The sequence below is a fragment of the Acipenser ruthenus genome, chromosome 54 (genome assembly GCF_902713425.1).
Source record: "Acipenser ruthenus chromosome 54, fAciRut3.2 maternal haplotype, whole genome shotgun sequence".
Lineage (NCBI taxonomy): Eukaryota > Metazoa > Chordata > Actinopteri > Acipenseriformes > Acipenseridae > Acipenser > Acipenser ruthenus.
The window spans coordinates 4,204,610-4,230,269 of NC_081242.1; the positions used below are offsets into that span (position 1 = coordinate 4,204,610).

The 25,660-nt window shown below is 41.4% G+C and overlaps 1 protein-coding gene and 1 long non-coding RNA gene across 2 annotated transcripts; one reads left to right on the plus strand and one right to left on the minus strand.

Annotated features, from left to right (window-relative positions):
* Positions 1 to 1,450: 1,450 nt before the first annotated feature.
* On the plus strand, positions 1,451 to 12,231 carry LOC117398061 (uncharacterized). The gene is made up of 3 exons (XR_009320185.1): positions 1,451 to 1,483; positions 5,102 to 5,429; positions 8,510 to 12,231. It is a non-coding gene; the product is annotated as an uncharacterized LOC117398061 (long non-coding RNA).
* Positions 12,232 to 12,555: 324 nt separating this feature from the next.
* Positions 12,556 to 25,128, minus strand: LOC117398128 (protein KHNYN-like). Its single transcript, XM_033997113.3, has 9 exons — positions 24,553 to 25,128; positions 23,803 to 24,087; positions 23,423 to 23,557; positions 21,022 to 22,463; positions 20,049 to 20,179; positions 18,863 to 18,959; positions 15,089 to 15,196; positions 14,746 to 14,847; positions 12,556 to 13,984 (listed from the first exon to the last, which is right to left on the minus strand). The coding sequence occupies exons 2-9, from the start codon at positions 24,037 to 24,039 to the stop codon at positions 13,609 to 13,611; spliced, it is 2,628 nt and encodes an 875-aa protein (XP_033853004.1). The 5' UTR covers positions 24,040 to 24,087; positions 24,553 to 25,128; the 3' UTR covers positions 12,556 to 13,608.
* Between the last annotated feature and the right edge of the window lie 532 nt (positions 25,129 to 25,660).

Genomic DNA, 25,660 nt, shown 5'->3' on the forward strand with positions numbered 1-25,660 from the left:
AAGTGCTGGCACAAATCAAACAGACACTATTTTTTAAAATATGCAGTGCACTTATCGCATGTCTTTGCTGCATCAAAATCTTGTTTGGTAAAATTTGCTGTTATTCCAAACACTGCTTTGCTGTCCTGCGTCTCTTGAGCGATCCATTTGCAATGTCTATTAGGGTAAGATTGAATTGCTTAGAAAAAACATGTGACTTACATGAACCAGTTCAGACAGACAGCCTGGCATCGTGAGCTGTCAAGGCTGATTGATGGGCTATCAGAGGCTCATTGAAACAATAGCAATGTCAACAGACAGCTCACTTCAGGAATGCAGACTGATAGAGACTCAATACGGCTGCAAGTCACGACTGATAAACACGAATAATACCACAACATTTAATTGTTACAATGTTTTATATGTATCAGTCAATTTGTCTACGCCTGGTCGGAATAGGTATGACAGTATTTTTTCTGACTAATTTTTGCAGCTACGCAGTTCTTTCTTTGTCAGGGGAATTAGTACATATATTTAGGAAAAGTCATTAAAGCACAGTCCTTATCTTAAACACATGCACAGCAATTTAAATTTAAAATGATCGCCTTGTTCGTTCTAGTGTTAATAACTTTCCTCAGCAAGATTCATCACAATCGGACCAGCGGTTCTCAGGATACAAGCATACATGTCAGTGTGTGCATTTTCATTTTAAAACAAACATCTGGTCTGGCACTCGGTTCAATTACCATGACATATATTATACATATGTACAGAATAGACTAGAATAAGAATTACCAGCTTCATGACAACCTGATCAGCCATTATACAGATATATGCAAACATGCAAGTGTGACATACAGATTGGATAAGAGGTTCTCCAGATACATGGAAAACTGTGTGACCTGTGTACGACCACCTCCACTGTATCCCTGTAGTTATTAACAGCTTAAAAAAGCTTATGCTGAAAAGTAATGTGAGTAAAAACAAAGTAGATGGTGCTTCAAGTCCTTTGATACAGTCATTGTTTTTATTACATTATGCAGGAGACATTTCTCACAAGCACACAAGTCAGTGGTCTAAGATACATGAATTCTTCAAAGTTTATATAGTTTGCACATAGCAATCAGACGTCACCCTTTTTTCTTAACCTATCAGAAAGGACAATTACATACATATGCAAGTTTTACAAAAGTCTCCTATCAACCAATAATATTATTGATCACGTGGGGCCCACTTTTAAGAAATTGCAACTTCAAAACAACATTAGGTGTTTTTACTCACAGGGCAATAAAACTATGGTTGAAAGGGAACGAAGAGAGAGAAAAAAGAACTAAGCCTTTTGCCTATTTTCCTTTGAAGTTTTTAACTGCGGGAAAGGAATGTTCAGCCAAAGGTGCCATTTCCCCCAAAACACGGAATAGACTGCAATAACCTTTCAAGCCACCTGTGGCAGTGAAGGCTGCACTGGTAACGTCAGACCAGGAAATGAAATCAAAACACAAAGGTAGGTACGGGCAAACAGCACATTTTTAATTAAATGCAAAATAAAGATTTGAACAAAAATAAACACACAGAGCAAATTACATAGTCAGATTAAAACAAATCACAAACACTAAGGTCAGGCTGAGCATGTGCCTTCACTGATCCTTATCTTTATCTTTAGTTTACTTTCTGTTTAAGACTCCTTCACTCCTTCACTCCTTCACTCCTTCACTCCTTCACTCCTTCTGTCGCTCTCGCTCTCCACCCAGAGCGCAGAAAACTGCAAGCTTTTATGCAAGTGACCATCTCCCGACTAGCAACAATTAATCAATGAAATAACTAGGGAGATGGACAGTGAAAGCATTGTAAAGCACAGAGAGGTCTGGTAAAGCATAGGGAAGCATTATAAAGCACAGAGAGGTCTGGTAAAGCATAGGGAAGCATTGTAAAGCACAGAGAGGTCTGGTAAAGCATAGGGAAGCATTGTAAAGCACAGAGAGGTCTGGTAAAGCATAGGGAAGCATTGTAAAGCACAGAGAGGTCTGGTAAAGCACAGGGAAGCATTGTAAAGCACAGAGAGGTGTGGTAAAGCATAGGGAAGCATTGTAAAGCACAGAGAGGTGTGGTAAAGCATAGGGAAGCATTGTAAAGCACAGAGAGGTGTGGTAAAGCATAGGGAAGCATTGTAAAGCAGAGAGAGGTCTGGTAAAGCATAGGGAAGCATTGTAAAGCAGAGAGAGGTCTGGTAAAGCATAGGGAAGCATTGTAAAGCACAGAGAGGTATGGTAAAGCATAGGGAAGCATTGTAAAGCACAGAGAGGTCTGGTAAAGCATATGGAAGCATTGTAAAGCACAGAGAGGTCTGGTAAAGCATAGGGAAGCATTGTAAAGCACAGAGAGGTCTGGTAAAGCATAGGGAAGCATTGTAAAGCAGAGAGAGGTCTGGTAAAGCATAGGGAAGCATTGTAACGATGCAAAAGTATGGATCTGCACACAAAGAAATACAACATTACGTTGTTCTAGTTAATTCATATTTATTAGTTAAAAACAGAGAACAAAAATAACAGACATGTTTCAACTAAAAAAAAACTGTCCTCAGTGTTTAAACAAATGGTAAAGCATTGGTAAGCACTGTAAAGCACAGAAAGGTATGGTAAACATAGGCAAGCATTGTAAAGCACAGAGTGGTATGCTAAAGCATTGAGAAGCATTGTAAAGCACAGAGAGGTATGGTAAAGCATAGACAAGCATTTTAAAGCACAGACAGGTATGGTAAAGCATAGGCAAGCATTGTAAAGCACAGAAAGATGTGGTGATAAAAGTTATGATAAAGTAATTGTAACATAAATCCTTAAGCTATCTCGAGACAAGTAAACATGTATTTGGATACCGTCTCAAGACACGCCTTTAGCTATGTATAAACAATACCTTACTATAATGATCTAGGGTCTTACCACAATATCCTTCTATGTCACCATCAAAATTACATTCATAGCCAAGTGCACAAAAGTTTGACTTGAACATATGTTCTACAATAATCATAGAATTCCGGCTATAAATATTATTATTTATTTCTTAGCAGACGCCCTTATCCAGGGCGACTTACAATTGTTACAAGATATCATTATTTTTATATAAAACTACATTATTTTTTTACATACAATTACCCATCTATACAGTTGGGTTTTTACTGGAGCAATCTAGGGAAAGTACCTTGCTTAAGGGTACAGCCGCAGTGTTCCCCTACCTGGGATTAAACCCACAACCCTCCAGTCAAGAGTCTAGAGCCCTAACCACTACTCCACACAATATGATTGATTCATTTGGCATATGATTTAAGGTTTAGACAACTTTGATTCAATTCAATGTTCTATATCAGTGCTTGTTTCAACAAAAAAAAAAAATGACAAAGCTTGTTGAAAGATTGTATTAGATTGTAGTAATTCGTTTTTAAGTGTATAATCAAGTATTAAACTAAGTACGTTCAAGACAAATTAACCATATATCCTGTTGTAATTATGATTCTAAATATATTCAACATTCAACAATGCATTCATACTCTATCATGTAATTCAACATAGGTTAATATTACTTCATACCCAATTTAAACAGAATTAATCATGCAATTGATTTATGCACCATGGAAATTCATAACGTTTTGTTACCGTCCTTATATGTGAAGAAAGTTGAAACAGTCTTGCAAGGAAAAATTATGTAGCTTTCTCAATTTGATTAAAAAGTTTGAACTAGAAACTTGAGATCTGAAGTGTAGCCCTCTCCATTCAAGGTTGGTAAAGAAAAAAAGATGGCTTTTTCTTCAGGACTTCATGTCCCACAATGCAACAAAGCCATACTTCCTGTGTGCTTAAGATGATGCTTATAGCAAGGAAGCGCCAATTCGAGTACATTTAAAAAGCACTTAGTATTAAGTAACTTTAATATTCTTTTGTTTACTTTAGCATACTTTTAATCTTTTGAATTAAGATATTTGCTTCAAGAAGTCATTTTCAGCAGCAATGTTTTAGTTTTTGTGAAGTTAGAATATTACAGCGATATTGTTGAGTCTTCTCAGTGATTCAGTCAAATTGTACACACTTAGATATTTCTTAAGACATTTTCATTTTCAGAGTCAGATTTTCCACTGAGAGAGAGAGAGAGAGAGTCCTCTGAGAGCTTTGATTTGTTTGAGAGAACGAGCTTTGATTAGCTTTTTAGAGTCCTTCTTTCCATGCTGCAAGCATTTTTATAACATTTGCTCGACTCTGCTAGTCATTCCATTGGTAAACTCTCCATCAGGTAATTTTAAAGTTTTAAAGTTTTAAGTTTTAAATGTAAGCAGATGACATCAAAAAAATACCTCCCCGTCTTCATTTAAACAAAACATTGCAAATCACAGAAAAAAATGCATTCAGTTAAAAATACTCTTTTGTGAAATAACTTTTCCTAAGTTATTCATTTTTACGTGGAGAATAGAAATTACATTTCTATTTTCCTGATGTGATTCCACACAATGCAAGTCCCATAATTATCATTCCAATTAATTAATTAGATTCTAATCAATTTTCTGAATGATAAATTACTTAATTTTTGGTGATTTAATTAAGGCTTTTAATACACAATATTTCACAAGTATATTGTTTTTATAACAGTTAACATATTTTCCCATTTAAAGCAATGTTAATTTAATTACAAACTGAACCATCTCCATTGTCCACAAGATGGCAGTATGACACCATTTTGACCAGATCTCTTATGGAATTCACATTCCTTTAACACAATGTCTGACAGGAACTTTACTTGGCCCTGTTATCAAGATGCAAGGTGTAAACCAAAATCTGTTTTAAGTTCGATACTTAGTTATGATAACAATCTAAATGTTCTTAACAAAGTCAAGCTTAGCCGATCTTCACAGCAGGGGAGTTTTTTTCAAAAACAAATTTCTCTGGTAATCAATGAGTTTGTCTTTATCTCTTGTTACAGTCATCTTAGAAATACATTCAATGGGAATATTCTCATTTAAGCAAATATAAATTGTACTTTTTACATCACAGAGGTATGATAAAGCATTGGGAAGCATTGTAAAGTACATGGTAAAGCATATTAAAAAACATGGTAAATTCTGCTCCTGTTTTTGTTCCAGTGTGGATGGCCTTTCTGGCAAGGCCTTGCTGACTGAAGCCAGGCTGATGTGTGAAGGCAGCTGCCAGTTCGTGCTGCACTTGCTGGGGGTGTGTTGGTCCCCCGGGCCCCCGGGCTGCAGGAGGCTAGGCCTCGTCATGCAGTTCATAGAGAAAGGGTCCCTGGAGGCTCTGCTGGAGCAGCTCAGCCAGCTGCCCTGGCCTCTTACTTTCAGACTCGCCCACCAGGTGGTGCTGGGGACGAACTTCCTGCATGAGCACAAGCCTGCTGTCCTGCTCCTGGACCTGAAATCCAGCAATGTGCAGCTGGACAACAGCTTCAATGCTTAGGTAGGATAACAGTGCAGTGCAGGGTGGTGTGCAGGGGGACTCATGCAGTATAGGAGTGCACAACAATATGATAACCAGCACTGGGAGTTCAGACTCCTGTCTCATGGCACTTTAACCATCATGATTTCAAACTGCATGCTTGCAACCAGTTTTATAAGCAACCAAAAATGCTCAGAAGACACTGAAAAAGACTTTGAGTGGAAACGTTTGTCATTGAATTGAAGACACTGAGAAAGACTTCTAGTGGAAATGTTTGTCATTGAATTGAAGACACTGAGAAAGACTTCTAGTTGAAGCCTTCTAGAGACGTTATACAGCAGGATGTGTGCAGTATCAGGTTATTTACAGTATTATCCCTCGCTGGTGATGAGCCCCCCTGTGGAGTCGATACAGTGCAGGTGGTCGTGCGTACTAATGTCACACTGCACACATTTCATCCCCCCCTTTCTGTACTGGTCAGTGTGATATTCACACACACACACACCCTCTCTGTACAGGTCAGTGTGATATTCACACACACACACACTCTCTGTGCAGGTCAGTGTGATATTCACACACACACACACACACACCCTCTCTGTACAGGTCAGTGTGATATTCACACACACACACACTCTCTGTGCAGGTCAGTGTGATATTCACACATACACACACCCTCTCTGTACAGGTCAGTGTGATATTCACACACACACTCTTTCTGTACTGGTCAGTGTGATATTCACACACACACCCTCTCTGTGCAGGTCAGTGTGATATTCACACACACACACCCTCTCTGTGCAGGTCAGTGTGATATTCACACACACACACACTCTCTCTGTACAGGTCAGTGTGATATTCACACACACACCCTCTCTGTACAGGTCAGTGTGATATTCACACACACACACACACACACCCTCTCTGTACAGGTCAGTGTGATATTCACACACACCCTCTCTGTACAGGTCAGTGTGATATTCACACACACCCTCTCTGTACAGTTCAGTGTGATATTCACACACACACACACCCTCTCTGTGCAGGTCAGTGTGATATTCACACACACACCCTCTCTGTACAGGTCAGTGTGATATTCACACACACACCCTCTCTCTACAGGTCAGTGTGATATTCACACACACACACACACACACACCCTCTCTGTACAGGTCAGTGTGATATTCACACACACACACACACCCTCTCTGTACAGGTCAGTGTGATATTCACACACACACACACACTCTCTGTGCAGGTCAGTGTGATATTCACACACACACTCTCTGTACAGGTCAGTGTGATATTCACACACACACACACACACACACCCTCTCTGTGCAGGTCAGTGTGATATTCACACACACACACACACACACCCTCTCTGTGCAGGTCAGTGTGATATTCACACACACACACACCCTCTCTGTGCAGGTCAGTGTGATATTCACACACACACACACACACACACCCTCTCTGTACAGGTCAGTGTGATATTCACACACACACACACCCTCTCTGTGCAGGTCAGTGTGATATTCACACACACACACACTCTCTGTGCAGGTCAGTGTGATATTCACACACACACACACACTCTCTGTGCAGGTCAGTGTGATATTCACACACACACCCTCTCTGTACAGGTCAGTGTGATATTCACACACACACACACTCTCTACAGGTCAGTGTGATATTCACACACACACACACACACACACACTCTCTGTGCAGGTCAGTGTGATATTCACACACACACCCTCTCTGTACAGGTCAGTGTGATATTCACACACACACCCTCTCTCTACAGGTCAGTGTGATATTCACACACACACACACACACCCTCTCTGTACAGGTCAGTGTGATATTCACACACACACACACACTCTCTGTGCAGGTCAGTGTGATATTCACACACACACACACACTCTCTGTGCAGGTCAGTGTGATATTCACACACACACACACACACACTCTCTGTACAGGTCAGTGTGATATTCACACACACACACACCCTCTCTCTACAGGTCAGTGTGATATTCACACACACACACACACACACACACCCTCTCTGTACAGGTCAGTGTGATATTCACACACACACCCTCTCTGTACAGGTCAGTGTGATATTCACACACACACCCTCACACACACACCCTCTCTGTACAGGTCAGTGTGATATTCACACACACACACACACTCTCTGTGCAGGTCAGTGTGATATTCACACACACACACACACTCTCTGTGCAGGTCAGTGTGATATTCACACACACACCCTCTCTGTACAGGTCAGTGTGATATTCACACACACACACACACACACCCTCTCTGTACAGGTCAGTGTGATATTCACACACACACACACACTCTCTGTGCAGGTCAGTGTGATATTCACACACACACCCTCTCTGTACAGGTCAGTGTGATATTCACACACACACACACACACACCCTCTCTGTACAGGTCACTGTGATATTCACACACACACACCCCCTCTCTGTACAGGTCAGTGTGATATTCACACACACACACACCCTCTCTGTGCAGGTCAGTGTGCCAACAAATGAACCAGCTTCTCAGTGTTTCAGTATGTTTCACATTGTCAAAGGAAAGTGTGTTTGAAAGCAAACAGTGGAGGTATTTATAGGCTTTTGATGCCATGGTAACTACACTCATTTATTTCTATTTAAGTCTATTATTATTATTATTATTATTATTTAGTCATTTAACAGACACTTTGGGGGGGCATGGGGGGGGGGGGGGGGGGGGGGGGGCTCCTCGCTCACTGAATATCTTGCTATCCCTGAATAGATATGAAATACATGCCAAATAATTCAAAATCCATTCCACAGGTGCAGTGGTACCCGAACAGAATCAATTTACTCCCAATGCAGAAGGACAGTTATTGCTTCTGCAATGATGACTGTCAAGACTAGTGCAAAACAAGTCACCACTGCAGAAACATCCTCACCTGATTTTAAATGAGGAAGGCTATTCAGCACCCGGCACTTTGGATTCTCCAGACAAGCCCAAAGCCAAGTAAAAACTGATTTAGAAGCAGTTTGAGTGCCATACCTCTTTGTTTTTGATTTGCAGATGCAGGCTCCAGTTTGATCACGTTGCTGATTCCTCAAGGGCAGAGGCCGGATATTTCGAGCATCAATTTGACTGAGCAGAGAAGCAGGGAGACATCGTGGAGCTGATGTAGAGGTGCTGGGATAGAGACCAGAACTGCGGGCCCTTGTTGAGCAGTGAGCGCCTTTTCAAAGGTTAAAGGCACAGTAGCATCTGCAAGACGGGCGGATCAGGTTTTTTCAGCCAGGCTTAAAAGGCCTGGGGAGAACCCTGATTTGGGAAGGGTATAGTTAGCATACTGTGGTCCAATTCTACCGTTGTCATTGAAGATCAGTTTATATTTCTGAAACTTTTCTTTGTACTTCAGAGCAAAATGGCCAAAAGTGAAAGCATGGAGAGTTTGAACAAGGAGATTGTTGCTTAAGGATCAGTTCTTACCAGCAGTCACCAGCACGTAAAAGCCATTGGATTTTCAGTTTTTGGGGTACTCCGTTAGTGTTGTGTACATATTACTGCTTTGGTATCTACTGATAAAAACACAGCACAGTGTAGTAAAGGACAGAGAATATAAATATATAAATTTCTTCTTTCTTATTCAGTCTTCCTGTCCTTTCTTGCATGCTTTTGTTTTTTATTCTGTCCCTCCCTTTTCATTTCTTTAATATATTTTCATTCTTTCTCCTCCCTTTTTCGTAACTTTCTTTTCTTACTCTTTCTTTTGTCTTTTTTCCTCCTTTTATTTTCATGTGTTTGCTTATTCTTTTTGTGTTTCCTTCTTGTATTGATTCTGAAATAAAGAGAGAAAAAATACTTGCCAGTTTTTAACCCATTGTACAGTCCAGATTCTTCCTCCAGTTACTAACAGACTCCTTTGAAATGTGCTTTGAAGATGTGCCTTTGGATCAACCCCTCCCAGTGCAACAGGTCCACAGCAGGCAAGAAAACACATTATCACTGGAGAAGATTTGCACAGTAGAGCCTTAGTCATTTGAATGACTATTTTACATTTCTCTCATTTGGAGTGGTTCTCTCATTCGGAGTGGTTCTGGGTCCTGTTGCTCCAATACTGAGTTTCTCTAAATCTACCTTTACCTGGCTTGGAGCTGCTTTCAGCTTGCTTTGAGAATCTTAAGTGCCAGGCACTGAACAGCCTTCCTCATTCCATTCAGATCATGTATCAACTCAATCATGTGTCAACTACTGTCTCTCTGTCTCTCTCATAGCATTCTCCAGACAAGCTCCAAACCAGGTAAAGGCAGATTTAAAGAACCTCAATATTGGAGTAACTGACTCCAGAATTGCTACTTAGATAGTCAGCTAGATCAACCAGCTAGATCTTTATAGAAGCAGGAGCCAGCCCCATGAAGTGATCCGCCACTGTGGATCAAGTTTTGTTCTGCTGGCAGTACACTAACTGTGCACTAGAAGGCAGTGGCAATGGCACTTGCTAATATAAAGACACTGTATCAGAAGCACTCAGAATGGTTGCAGACATCATAAAAATGTAAGGGGGCAGTAAAAAAGAAAAAGAAATCTCACTACTTTTGAAAATGAGAAAGTCATTAATTTTACTGAAAAAGCAGACAGAAAAACAGAGAATGTCCATTACTTTCTATGCAGTAGATTCACTGATGCAAATGAGAAACTAGGTTCAATTCAGCAGAAAGCTGTTTAAACTCTGAAACCACATTTTATCAATACAGAAATAAATGTTTTAAATCTTGTTTTTTTTCACCAGGAAATGTCAGGGTCAGTACGAAGCATATGTATAAAACCAGTTCAATAAACAACTTTTAATATTTATTGTATAAGTGCATAGAAAAGCACAGATAAGATAGTGAACCAGCCCCCTTCTCAAAGTTTACTGCTTTGGTATCTCCCTGGTAAAAGCACAGCTCAGTGTAGTAAAGCACAGATAAGATAATGAACCAGCCCCTTCTCAAAGTTTACTGCTTTAGTATCTCCCTGGTAAAAGCACAGCACAGTGTAGTAAAGCACAGATAAGATAATGAACCAGCCCCTTCTCAAAGTTTACTGCTTTAGTATCTCCCTGGTAAAAGCACAGCACATTGTAGTAAAGCACAGATAAGATAATGAACCAGCCCCTTCTCAAAGTTTCCAGGTGACCACAGAAGTGCAACACTGTCTGAAAGCATGGCTTGTGCTAAAAGATTTAATACCTATGTAGCTAATGTGTGTATAAAATCTATCTAAACATGTGTTTAAAATGTATATTATACAAAGTAATTGAGAATTCACACAACATTGTCAGCGCATCATAACAACTAGAGGGTACGTGGAGGATGACATACAAAGGAAGACTGTCTGACAGACACTATGATGCACCACTTGGCCACCAGAGGGCCCTTCAATAAAGTTGTGTAGAATTGAAAACAATGTTGCGTGAATTCTGACAGTGGAATGTAAGCCCGTTCTCTCTGTTGGTGTCTCTCTCAATATCGGTATCCGCTTCACAGCCTCAAATGTGTCCGGAGTTCAGATTGGAGAAACCACAGACAAACAACACAAGACAAATAAAGCAAAGGAACCAGAATAGAAACAAACCATTTTACTTCTTCTTGGCCTCCTCTCGCTTGTGAACGTTCTTATGTTCTTAAAAGGGGTTGTTGTATCTGTTGCTCTTTTTTTACGCATCTAAAGGTGGGGGAGCCATCTTGAGGTTAGGCTGACCTGTGTTTGTGAGGTCTGTTTGTATAGCTATCTCTTTATATTTGTGTTCTTTTCTATTATTATGATAAGTCTCGTGGGTCACAATCCCGCGTCGTGTGAAGCCACGTACCCCGGTCATACCCGGGTTGGCCTGGTCAGCAGTGACCCACCTCAGAATGTGGGCTAACACGCTTTGACCTGGGTCAAGCGAGACAAAATGCATGATGGGCGTTCGTAAGCAGACGAAGTAACAAACAGCCATGTCTGCGTGAAGGTTTCACTTCCTCAAGGAAAATTTCTGTTTATTTTGTTTAGCCATATTTTTGTGATTGAGACACACCAGAGCCAGATTGCAGCAGGGATGAAGAAACATTTACTCTAATCAACATTTGGGCCGACGATTCAATCCAGAGGAGCCTGGATGGAAGAGTTTGTAACAAGCTGCTTCCGGGGCTTCACGTACGTGTATTTACTTGCTTCTGTTAACCAGGTAGTCGCTGCTTTATAAAAAGGCAGTGTGAAATGGCATGACACCAGGTTTCCACCTCGGTGTGAAAATGGCTTCAATTTTCTTTGCTAACTGGGATTGCAGTTTTTTTAATGCCCATTCTTGTTTTTGGAGGTCATTTTTGCGTTTGGGGATTTCTTTTTTGAGAACTCTTGATTGTTAAATGCAAGAGACTTTTTCAACAAGTATGGTGTAGATATGGGCTGCAAACAATGGGGTTTCTAGAGACTAGGCCTGTCTTATTTTTTTTTTGTTAAATTGCCAACTTTATGTTTTTAATTCTATTGCGTAATCTTGCAATTATGTTTGATTTTGTTTGTACAAGACTTATTTCCTTATTTTTGCCATCCATTTAACTTTTCATGTGTTTCCCCAGCATTTTATTTTACAGCGCGTTTACCTCATATTATGCTTCCATGCCTTGTTTCTTGTCTGCTTTCCCTTTAAGTTTTTTTTTATATATATGTTTTCCATTGTCATACATTTACTGACTTAATTGTGCTTTTCTTGTTTAAAAAAATGTTTTGGTGCATGGCAATAAACTCACTTTACATGGTTGTCTCTATTTTTGACCCTTGAAATTTCTTATTTCGCTGTAGCTCAGTTTTTTCTGTTTTCAGTGGCACCTTTTATTCTTTATTGCATTGGATAATAATCCCGTACATTTTAAGTGGTTAGCCTTGTAAAGACTGAATTGCTACACACTAGGCATCAGTTGTCTGACTGTTAAGAGTTTGAAACTGTGGGGTTATGACAATGAAAATAAATGCAATTGGGAATATTTGGAAACAGAAATCATTTCAATGGAAATATTTGTTTGAAAATAAAATCATTTAATATTAAAGAAATAAATACAAAATGTTCAATATCTATTTATCTATCTATAGATAGATAGATAGATAGATAGACAGACAGACAGACAGATAGATAGATTGATTGATTGATAGATAGATAGATATTAGGGTTGGATATGTGTCTCTGGTAGACAGCTAGAACTGAAGAGCAGCTCCTGAACTCTGTCACCTCAACACAGAAACAATTGAAATGGCATTAAAACTTCAGTAATAACCACATATGAAGTTATTGTAATAATGTTTTCTTATTGTTTATACTTCGCACAGTAGTTTACGAATGTATTATTATTATTATTATTATTTATTTCTTAGCACACGCCCTTATCCAGGGCGACTTACAGTTGTTACAAGATTTCACATTATACAGATATCACATTATTTTTACATACAATTACCCATTTATACAGTTGGGTTTTTTACTGGAGCAATCTAGGTAAAGTACCTTGCTCAAGGGTATAACAGCAGTGTCCCCCACTGGGGATTGAACCCACAACCCTCCGGTCAAGAGTCCAGAGCCCTAACCACTACTCCACACTGCTGCCCCTGAATGTATTCGAACACCTCAAGATTTGCCATGTATATCCTTACATACCTACCTGCATGAAAATCAAAACTACAGAAGCAATGGGGTATTCTAAAACAGAAGCAATGGGGTGTTCTGAAACAGAAGCAATGGGGTGTTCTAAAACAGAAGCAATGGGGTGTTCTGAAACAGAAGCAATGGGGTGTTCTGAAACAGAAGCAATGGGGTGTTCTGAAACAGAAGCAATGGGGTGTTCTGAAACAGAAGCAATGGGGTGTTCTAATACATTTGAACACTGCTGTATTTTCATTTTTAGTTTCAGTATTTTCATCCAGGTGACTTTTTGAAAGTTTAAAGCCCACCTGTGGCTTCAATAGAGCTCTCAAACATGTCTTCTGTACAGCTGGTCCACAACAGGAGTGTAACCATATAAAGGGATTGTGGTCTGGTCAGCACTTCTTGGATTGTGAGCAGATCTCAGAATGATAAACTAAGCAGCAGCAGCAGGCTCCAGCCGCTCAGAACCCACTACAGTTCAAATAAAAACACATGAAACACGTCTTCATCACATCTCGAAGCTGAGTATCATTTCCGAAAGCTTGTTCACATCGCGGACGGTCGGGTTGCAGTTCAAGATGATATCCACAGCACTTTCTTGATCAGAAAAGACTTCCAGCAGCTGTCTCTTCAAACATTCAGTCTCCTGTGCTCTCCTTTGCCCAGTGTGACCCTCTGAGACACCTGCTGGCTTGTCCCGGTACTGCAGTCCTGGCTCTGCTCTGCTGACACCTGCTGGCCTGTCCTGGTACTGCAGCACTCCTGCAGCTCCCTTTAGTGTGCGGTCTTGGTACTGCAGGACCTCACTTTGAGCTCGCGGAGGGGTAGGGATTGGGTTTGTTGGAACTCTGCCTGCGTATGTGTGGTTGCCTGCAGCTGGGGATCTAAAAGGAATATATTTAATACACAAAATACCTTACACGGTCAACTTGACAATGTTCTGGGATCAATCACTACTTAGAACCGGATGAGCGCTGCTGGTTCAAATGGTCTCTCATTCGGGCATTTTCTTATGAGAGAGAACTTTTTTACATTCATTAGATATAAAATATAAACAGAGTTATAAATGCATGGAAAAGCCTACCAAGTGAAGTATCAAAAACTGTAGGAACACTAAAAAAACAGTAATAGCTCCTGTCCCCACTGGAACCTATTAGCAGCATCTACACTTACAATATCACTGAGAGTGTAGATCTGACACTCAGAACGTCAACGGCAAAGTGCTTGAAACTTTTAAACCACAACAGGGTCTATAGAAACAGGTTAAGTGCATTATTATCGGGTCTCTATTTCTTATTTTGATAACAAAATAAGAAATGTTTGACAGACACAGCAAACAGTGCATGAGAAATACTCTCTCAACATGACTAGAGGGGGCCATCCAACACTCAGATTCTGTCCTAGAAAACTAGACTCCTTAGCCGGACAATTGGTGTGCCAGGAAGGGACGAGCCTAGATGGGCCGAACGAGCTCTTCTTGTTTTTTAAATTCAAGAAGAGAAGACTTATTTCCGACCGAGAGGAGGCAGTTCGACCCATCACTGCTCGTCCGGTTCCAAGCACCTGATTGATGGAGTTCTTCTACGAAAGAGCAGGCACAGATCCCTGCAGTCTTGTTCTGCACAGACAGATGGACAGACGGTACCTGTGTGTTTTAGACAGGAATTCATTCAGATGAGGTCCACTTCTGCCCAATGGATCATCTGGTACCATGAAGAGGTCACCGGCAAAGGTGTACTGAAGCAGACTGGGAAAGCAGAGATACAGTTAGTGCAATGGAGCCCTGTCATTAACCAACCAGCTGCTTCAAGACAGTAACCCAGCAGAGAACCTAGGAAGTGCGAGTGTAACAGATAAACTGAAGGCATGGGAACTAGAATCAGGTGTTTTAAAAAGAACATTATTTTAAACATGCGCAGTTGAGGCCTATGTAGCAAATGGAAGTTTGAAAATGTGGTATTATTTTGTTGGCTGGTTTCTCGGTGTACCTTTTCTTGATCAGGTTTCTCCAGGCCAGTGATTCGTCGATGAAGTCTCGAAGATTGTCGTTAGTCAGGATCACTCCTCCTGCCTTCTCTGCTAACTGCAGCATGAACCTGAGAGAGGGAGACGGGCTGAACAGTCACAGCACTGCACGAGTTCTCCAGGAGGAGAAACAAGGCAACACTTATAGTACAAGACAGCAGCAGTAATAATCCCACGCCCCCATTATGCACAATGATGCATCGACCGTGCACTTGTAAACTCAGAAATCATTATTCTAGCTGATATTTTCATCATAAGAGGCCCAATTGAGTAATCAGAAATATGTGCAAATTTACAAGTTCAAGTTCTTCAGACTTAGTGTTTGTAGCTGACAACATACATTTCACCCCTGCAGTGTCCTCTGGGTCATGTTACTGTGAAAACATGTCAGGCAACAGAGGAAGCAGCTGATTGGTTATTGACAGGCAAGATTAAAGAGGTGGGGACAATTTCACCCTCCAGGTGACCCAGGAAGTGCAGCATTATTAGAAAGCATAGCTTGTAAACAGAGCTTTCTTTAACTTGGAGTAGATCCAGAACATTTGCTATCAGTGGCTTCCTCTATTGACTGACATGCTTTCAGCCAGTAACATGACCCAGACTGCTGAGGTGAGATGACCCAGGAAGTGCAGCAGTGTGGAGTAGTGGTTAGGGCTCTGGACTCTGGACTGGAGGGTCGTGGGTTCCATCCCCGGTGGGGGGACAGTGCTGCTGTACCCTTGAGCAAGGTACTTTACCTAGATTGCTCCAGTAAAAACCCAACTGTATAAATGGGTAATTGTATGTAAAAATAATGTGATATCTTGTAACAATTGTAAGTCGCCCTGGATAAGGGCGTCTGCTAAGAAATAAATAATAATAATAATAATAATAATAATAATAATAATAATAATAATAATAATAATAATAATAATAATAATAATAAAAGTGCAAGTATAACATATTTCCCATGAAAATGGCAAAAAAAAAAAATTAAAACGGCCTGTAACGGGAGATCTGGATTGACTATCTGGCACATGGGTATTACTGCAGGTAGAGGGCAGCAGCCTCGTGGGATCCACCTGTCGGTCATGGCGATAACACGGAGAGGTGGGGAAGAGGGTGTGTGTGCTTTCCCTCTCTCTGAGTGGCTGAGGGGCGGGCCTTGGGAGATTGCTCTGCCCTTAGAACTGCGCTTGGTTGTGCACTCCGGCGGCCGTGTTTGGGAACACACAGTGACATTGACAGAAGACGTCAGTTTTAAAACAAAACGAGGCAAACCTTGGCTGGGGAAAACAGCCAGCCTTAAAATAATTTAAAGAGAAAATAAATAACAGAAATAATCACGTACCCGAGGAGACGTGTTTAGGTGTACGGGGAACTCCGGCCATCCCAGTGTATAGAGGGTAATTGAGCGTAGGACAGAGGCTCGTTCTGACCGGCTTAGCGGCAGTGGGGGCACTGTGTAAGCAGCACTTTTGTTTGTAGTTTTATTACTGTGTTTTATTTTCCCTTTTTCTTTCGCCTTTGGTTTTCATTATTATTTACGAGCACTTGTTGTGCCTGTGCCTCTGTACCTGTATTGGTAAACACCGTGGTTCTAGTTACTGTTGTCAGTATCCAGTCCACAGACAACAGTGCCCTCTACTGGTCAAAATAAATCAGTGCGCCTGAATGCGTTACAAATAAAGTACTGTCTCCTTGTGTCAGTGAATTGCCCACCACCCTTCCACACGGCCATTTAGCTAAAGTAGTGTCAGATTCTGTTTTAAAATGAAAATACATGTTTTATATAACATGTGTTTCTTTCAAAACTCCACATTTGAGACCTATGTAGCTCATGGAAGTGCAAAATGACCATATTAGTAATATTCTGACAGGTACACACTCCGTTCTATGATTCTCTCAATACAGTCCCATTACAGGCAGTGTCCGGTAGAAATGAACCTTTTCATTGGTAGTGTGTAAACTCTGCACATACCAATGGGATATTTTTCATCTTTGTATTTTACTTCATGTTTATAATCAGGGGTTCATGTAACTGGTACGCAGGTATGCATGCGCACCTATAAAAAAAACATGCAGGCTTCCATACTGTTCTTAAGATGCAAATGCGTACCGTCAGCACATTTTTAACAGGAAAGCATATTTCATCTAGACAGCAAGGGTGCTCACTCTTACAAGGTCAAGCATATTATCTGGCTGTGACCCATACCTGCCTAACCTCCCGATTCTCTATTGAGTCTCAAGATCTCTGGGATCAGTCAGCGATCTCCAGGTAACTGAGCTTATTATATCTCACTTAAGGCCGGAGGGTTCCAATTCAATAAAAAATCCATCCCTGCTAGCGCTGTCATTGGCTGCTTCAAGGTTTTACAAAAAACAAAAATTGAGAGTGAGGTGGAACCACTCCAGTTCATAACATCAATCATTTTCTTTTAATGGACACTTGAAACAACCAATGATAGCAGGGATCTCGATTTAGCTGTCCATTCAGAGAAGAGGGATGTCGTTACAGGGAGTGACGTTGTGGAAGCTTGCTGACGCTTCGCTTCCCAAACTGAGCAATAAGAGGAGGTGTCGATGGTTGAGAGCCGTTACATTTAAACATGAGTTTAAAAAAATACATTTACTTCAGCATTTTAATTAAAATAATATTTTGTTTCCCTCGGTTATATCCTTCTATAAATACAGTTGTGCCGTCAAGCTAAAGTGTTCAACAACACTAATAAAGTGAAGAAGTGTTTTGTTTTTGCTTTGAATCTATAGAGCTGGAATTTGGTGGTAGGCTATTGAAATAAACAGAGAATGCATGATGATTTGTTAAACATTGTAATAACCAGCAATCCGGACTCCTACTTAAACATTCAGAAACTGTTTGTTGTCTCTGCCACTGCCATTAAGCAGTGCTGCTTGTGAGCATGGGTTTTCACATGTCAACCTTTTAACAAAAACAAATATCAATCCCACCCATCAGCCTCACACCTTTCTGCCCTCATGCATATTCATATGTGTATGATGACACTGGAACCTTTGATCCTGAACCCAGCATCCTTGACAGGGGTGCAAATCGCTTTGAAAATTGGTGCTAAACTGTTTTAAAGTGTAGCACCAGACAGCCTACTGGTGCTAAATTATTAAATACCATTCTAACCAAGCCCCCCTTAACCCTACTCTCCTCTGTGTGGATGAATGTGGGGGGGTCATGCGAGTAGTTCAGACCCAATGAGAAACTATCTTCCTCTACAGTTGCTAACGAATAAAATAAATAAATAATATCAAAAATGAAACACGTCTATTGGCACCAGAATTTAATATGAGGTACCCTGGTGCTAGAATTTGCCCCCCTTATCCGTGACATCCCAATTGATTGAACCGTGGGAGGAGGTGGAGCTAGACACTGACTTGGGTTATTATTATTACTTGTTTATTTAGCAGACGCCTTTATCCAAGGCGACTTACAGAGACTAGGGTGTGTGAACTATGCATCAGCTGCAGAGTCACTTACAATTACGTCTCACCCGAAAGACGGAGCACAAGGAGGTTAAGTGACTTGTTCAGAGTCACACAATGAGACAGGAGCTGAGGTGAGATTTGAACCGGAGACCACCTGGTTACAGGTCATTTTCTTTAACCACTGGACCACACAGCCTCCTATGACCCCTAATTTGGGTGAGTACCCATGTGAGATCCTAATGATGAAAGTGATGTGAACCCGTTTCTAACCCATTCAATATGATTGTGTTTTTGTTCAGTACCTGTCATCATATGCGGTGATCCTCTTCCCCTCCACCTCTCTCGATGGCGTGTAGGACAGCAGACCCACATTCTGCAGCTCTGTCAGATACTTCTGTTCTGAAGAAGAAAATAAAAACAGTCAATCAATTAGAAACACCCGCAATAACAGTGTCAATGAGGTGAACAGGACTGAATTGATTGGTAGCGGGTCAATAACTTGAGCTAAATAATGTTAATCCCAAGTTTCATGACAATGGGATAAGTGGTTCTCCAGATATATGTGAAATGTGTGCAGTGTGACATGCGTGCAGTGTGACATGCGTGCAGTGTGACATGCGTGCAGTGTGACATGCGTGCGTACGACCGCATGCACTGTGTCCCCTCCGCATGGGTTGATAAGAGGCATGTGAATGGGTTTTAAATAAGCCCTGGTAAGCACACTGTTAAAGAGGGGCAGGTGATAATCTTCCTAGTGCTATTAAGAGGTGAAGGGATGGGTTTTAAAGAAGTTGGTTAGTACTACTTTAAAGGTGAGGCAGTGAGAATATTGCTCTTGCTAATATTAGGCAAGAAAAAAGATTTTAAAGAATTGGTGGTCTCCCTTTGAAAGTTTACCATGGTGAATTTATCATAGTGTTTTCGCACCTGTCCCATGGTTTCACTTTACTTTTCCCATAGTTTCCTACTGTTTTAACATGCTTTCACTGCGCTTTACTATACTGGAGCACGGTTAACCATGGTGTACTATAGTAAACATTTCCTAGAAACATCTATTATGGTATATCATTGTATTCCCATGGTCCAGTATAGTAAAGCACAGTTAAAGCATGTTAAAACAGTAGGAAACCATGGGAAAAGCAAAGTAAAACCATGGGAAAAGTGAGAAAACACTATGATAAATTCACCATGGTAAACTTTCATAAGGGTTATTTCAGACCTCATGCATTTGTTTCCTTTGCATCAATTTGATAGTCATTCATAAATTGTGTTATGCAGTATGAAGGAATACAAACATGGTCATCTTGCCATCGAATACAAAAAATAGGGATAATTATACTGCTAGGAAAAAATTAAAAACTGCTGCTCCCAGCATCAGAATCAACTCAGAATCAACTGCCAGCATGGGATGATGGGAGATGTAGTTTTTATACAGAGGTATGAAAATTGATTTTAAAGAAGCCCTTTCATTAGAATTCAAGGGCTTACCTTTGATTCTGGTGTCTCTCTTCTGTCTCCACTGGGGTACAAAGACAGTAATGTTTCTATGTCCTTTATTCCAAAAGTACTGCACTGCCAGAGCGATCCCTCGACATGAGAAGTACTGTCCCAGACCATGCCTGAAGAATGACATGAAGTTATACAGTGTAGTCCCTCCAGCATTTCCCTGTGTACAGCAAAGTCAGGCTCTGCCCAGCACACAGCAGGCAATGCCAGTGCACTAGATTACAACTTCATATAGACACCACTGTGTTGGGTAGCTGCTGTAGTTCTGTGCAGGGTTTTATATTAGTGTTATACAGTGTGGCCCCGCCAGTATTGCCCTGTGTACAGCACAGCAAGGTGTTAACTACATCTGTTTGCAAGCCATACTTTCTGATAGTGTTACACTTCTTTGGTCACCTGGAGGATGCCCCTTCGATCTTTCCTGTCAGTAATCAATCAGCTGCTTTCATAGTGACCCAGAAGTCACTGCTGTGGTGAATATGACCACAAAAGTAATGCAGTAACAAACTTCCTGGAAGACAAGGCAAGGAAACCTTCTTCAACCTAGTGTAGTACCAAATATTTAAAAATTAAAATACATGTGCACTAGAACGTGTGTTTCTTTCAAAACTGCACATCTGAGACCTGTGTAGCGAATGGAAATGAAGGACAGGCAAGACTGGTGGAATTATTTTCTTAACTACAATCAGTTTAATTAACTCCTACTTTTTTTTTTTAAAGATGTAAAAATCCTGATCATTTTACAAATGAGAACTAAACAACCAATTAATATAATTAATCCAGATTCTCTCCAGAACGCTGTTTTGTTTCTCGTTTTGTAAAATTAACAGGAATAAAAAAAATAAAAACAGGAGTTAATTATAAGAATGGAGGAAAAGTTTTGGAAATAAGAAATAAAAAGGACAGAGCAGATAGAAGTAAAAAGAACAAATAAACAAACACAGCCTTTGCTTACGTCATGGCCACGTTGCTGCCGTCGATGATGATGTGTCGAAGGCTCTCCTCTCCGGGGGTGTTGGTCAGCGTGAGATTGAAGGGCGTCTGCAGAGCCTCGAGATAGCGCTGCTCCCCCGTCACCACTGTCCCCTCCCTTTCAGGGGCTCTCTTCCTGTCTTTAGCCCGCACTGCCTTCCCCCCCCTTGCGGGACGATTCCTCTGTGGGTCCAGCAGAGGGCTGTCTTGCTTCCCGGAGTTGTAGAAGTTGTAAGGGGGGCCTTTCACAGTTGGCGGTGAATGCCTGTCCATTTTGGGCCTGGTCTGGGCAGGAAATTCTGTTGGTATTTGTTGGTAGGCCGTCTTAATCTGGTTGCTGCAGTGATCCAATATGGTTTCTACTTCCCTCTCCCCCAGCACTGTCTCCTGAGATTCTTCCAGTTTGTAGGGTTTAGCCTCACACTCTGGTTCCACGGCTGCTCTGTGGTTTTCTTTCACTCTCTCACCCGCCTCGAACTGGGACCTCTCTGTCTCCCCCTCCCTGTCTGCTTGCAGCTGAGCCAGGAGCCCGTGGATGGAGGCCCCGCCTGCCTCCCTGTACACCTCCACCACCTCCTCCTCCGTGTAGCCACAGCGGGCGGCCGCTGATTTGATGACCCCCAGGACAAAGTCGTCGCTGCCCGAGTTGGGCTCCTCCTCCCCGGCTCCCCCCCTCTCCTCCCCGGATCCCCCCCTCTCCTCCAGGACACAGCCCTCCTGCTCCTGTTGAATCCTGTCCAGAATCTGAGAGGCTTCTCCCAGCCCAGACTTAGCCAGAACCTTCTCTACCACCTTCTCCTGGTAGCCCATGGTGGTGAAGAACTTGAGCAGGATATGAAACTCCTTCTCCGTGCCGGAGGAGAGGTGCAGGCTGTCCCCCGAGGCCTGCCGCAGTCGGGGCTGATGAGGGTCGAACTGAGGCGTTTGGGGGTTAGGCTTAGGGTTCAGGAGCAGGCTATCCCTCAAGGCCTGGCACAGTTGGGGTTGATGAGGGTCGAACTGAGGCATTTGAGGGTCCTCACACATGGGGTCTAAGGATTCTGTGGCTATTTTTGGTAGCTTTGGGTATAATTTGGGATTATATTGGGGTTCTGTGGATTCTTCAGCCTGCTGCATCACAGAGGGGGTGTTGAATGTGGGGGCGCAGGCTCTGTGCTTCAGTCTGGGGCTCCCCAGCTCCGTGCTCTCTGATGCCAGCTCCAGCAGCTCCTCCTTCACGGCACTGGGCAGCAGCAGCAGGTCCAGGGCATGCTTGCCCGCTCTGCTCTCCACTAGCGTTTTGAATCTCCTCTTGGTGGCCGCTTCACGTGGTTCGGGTATGCGCTGGTTGCGCTCATACTTCTCGACCAGGTCCATAATCCTGCTCCTGGCCAGAACCACCGGCTCAGTGAGGCCTGAGAGGAGGAGATGACCTTGAGACCCCACCTGGAGCGATCAAAACAAGAGATTAAACAAGCCTGCCATCACCACGGTGGGACAGCTCTGGACAAAAGTTTTGCATCACCTAGAATTTTAGGATTGAGATGTCATTTAAAAAAAAGAAAAACTATATGAACATAATTTTTATCTTTTCATTATGTCATCAAAGAAACTACAAAATGATACTGCAAAAGTCTTCCGGAAGCTATAATATTAGTACAGTATTTAATGTTAGATTTCAACATGTCAATTTATTTAGTTTTTTGTTAAGTATATGGAAAACTACAAAGCGGTATGTAATTCAATATGTTAATGTAACATTATTCATCAGGTTTCATTCGACTTTATGAAGCAAAATTGTGTCAGTTATCGTCCAGATACACCAGTGTGAAAATGTATTAGCACATCCCATTGCTTCTGTAGTTTTGATTTGTTGTGCATATGAAATCAAACCACTGGAACTGAAAATCTTGGAAAATTGCAGGCTGCGAGACACTGATTCTCTGCTGGGACAGTGCAGTCAGTGTGTGTGCAGAGCAGGCTGCGAGACACTGATTCTCTGCTGGGACAGTGCAGTCAGTGTCTGTGTGAGCAGGCTGCGAGACACTGATTCTCTGCTGGGACAGTGCAGTCAGGGTGTGTGCAGAGCAGGCTGTGAGACTCTGATTCTCTGCTGGGACAGTGCAGTCAGTGTCTGTGTGAGCAGGCTGCGAGACACTGATTATCTGCTGGGACAGTGCAGTCAGTGTGTGTGCAGAGCAGGCTGTGAGACTGATTCTCTGCTGGGACAGTGCAGTCAGTGTGTGTGCAGAGCAGGCTGTGAGACTGATTCTCTGCTGGGACAGTGCAGTCAGTGTGTGTGCAGAGCAGGCTGTGAGACTGATTCTCTGTTGGGACAGTGCAGTAAGTGTGTGTGTGTGTGCAGGCTGTTAGACTCTGATTCTTTGCTGGGACAGTGCAGTCACCGTGATGAATGCACCGCTCCCTCTGATCAGACACTCCAGGAAGAGCTGCTTGGCTCCAGTGAAGACGCAGTGCAGGTCCCGGGGGTACAGCACCTCCATCTGCAGCTCCTGGGAGCACAGCCCCCTGATAAACACCTGAGAGAGAGAGAGAGAGAGAGAGAGAGAGAGAGAGAGAGAAATATTACCTTAATATTAGCAAAATTGCAGAAATGGACCTGCATAGTATTTGGTATACATAATTAGAATGTTGCAATAGTCAAGTTAATTTCTGCAACAATAACCCCCTAGGGTAGGTCAATTAAATGTGTAACCACTTCCAGTTCCGTAGTAAATGTTTCAGTTTTTGCTGGCACGTCAGCTTTACACCCTGGACTCCTTACCTTGGCTGAGTCCACATCGACCCGTCTCCCTCGGAGCTGCAGCCATGTCTGCGGGTCCTCTCCAGTGCAGCCCAGGCTGTGTGAATTGCAGGGCTCCCCTGCCGTGGGAAGCACCCCGAGAATATCAAACACTACCCTGAAAATAGCCTCGACTCGCGGCTTGTATGACCGCAGTATGTCCTGCACCACGGCCGGCGCGGCGAACTCATCCAACTCCACCTGGCCACTCGGGTCCATTTCAAACGATCAGGTTTCCGAGAAAAAGCCTTTGAGTTCAGTCGCGACCTATCGTTTATCCAGAAAGCAGTATATTTATAAAATAGCCAACCAAAAGTCAAACGAACCTTATCAATTTAAAGTTGCTTATTATTATTATTATTATTATTATTATTATTATTATTATTATTATTATTATTATTATTATTATTCTCAGTATAAACGACTTTAAGGCACGTTTAACAAGCAAAACGCAAAAAAAGTAAAAGGTCAAGTCATAGATAAAATAGTTAACGCCCTCAGAATACACCGATAAAATATGTGCAAGCCTTTATATATATATATATATATATATATATATACATAAATATAAAGTATAATTAAAAGCGCAAACACATTGTTAATTATACCGTGGGCCTACATGAAATGCCTTTTTTTTTTTTTATTAAACTAGATTTCATTTGAAATACAAAATAAGAACAGCCTGGTAGCTGTGCATTTTAAAATGGAACGTGTCTTTAAAAGTTTACTTACTGCGTGTAAACATGAAGTGAAACTAAGCAAACTAAAAGGTACTCAGACCTTAGAACTTCAAACAAACGACTCAGCGACACACAAAAATACCAATACCAATATAGGCTAGAGGTAAACTATCTTATTACAAATAACAGCAATAGGCATATCAGTTAAAATAATCAATTGGTTTTAAATTAAAAAAAAAAAAAAAAAAAAAAAAAAAACAACCGTCGTAGTCTATTGTATTTAGTTCAAGAAAGAAAGAAAAAACATGTTACAAAACAGACAGCATCCAGGCGCGTTCGAATATAAGTTGGGTAATTGTTCGATAATAATCAATTCCGTCTTATAATCATTATAAGATTCATATTTCAGAAATGTGACGCGGCTAGACCTGTTCCCCAATGAAAATAGTCCGGCGATGCTTGGATTTTTTTTATTTTTTATTTTGTCTTCAAAGTTTAAGTTGCGATTTGGTGCTGTAGTTAGTTTCTTCTGGGTTGAAGCAGGTAGATAGACTGAGTAAATTGTAAGTAAGTAGGCTGGCTTTAGATCATTATATAATCCACACATGGTTGCAAACTATCATGGTTGTTATTATGGAGTACGAGTATATATATATATATATATATATATATATATATATATATATATATATATATATATATATATATGCAATGCTTTTTTGAAATTAATGAAAAGATGTACTCGATGATTCTCGCCGATTGGTTCTCGGAGATAGACGGGGGAATTCCAGTGACGTCACTGGCCGCTGGGAACTTCCGACTGAACTTCACGTTGCATCATGTGTGCAGCACCATGAATGATTCAGACCGCACCCCTGAGTTTCAGTATCAGTGAGATGTCAAGTTAGTCGCCATTGTTTTATAAGAATTGTTTTCAACCCTTCATTTAATCTCTATGTACAAAAATATTTTGACAGAAACACGTTTCTTTCATCAGCCTTGATGTTAAAGTACTGGTAGTATCTGTGGGGTTTCATAGTGGCGCTGGAGTTTGAACTGGTAACAAGAAACCCCGAAATATGCAGCTGCCAAGATTTTCTACTGGGTCTAATAATTTAAAAAAATGTGTTTTGGTTATTTTTTTTAAGTGAATTACCATT

Coding starts and splice junctions, on each gene's coding strand:
- LOC117398128 (XM_033997113.3), bottom strand. CDS start 24,039: ATGGACCCGAGTGGCCAGGTGGAGTTGGATGAGTTCGCCGCGCCGGCC. Junction 20,180..21,021: donor GGCAGCAACGTGGCCATGAC/GTAAGCAAAGGC, acceptor GTCATTCTTCAG/GCATGGTCTGGGACAGTACT. Junction 14,848..15,088: donor AGAAACCTGATCAAGAAAAG/GTACACCGAGAA, acceptor CTGCTTTCCCAG/TCTGCTTCAGTACACCTTTG.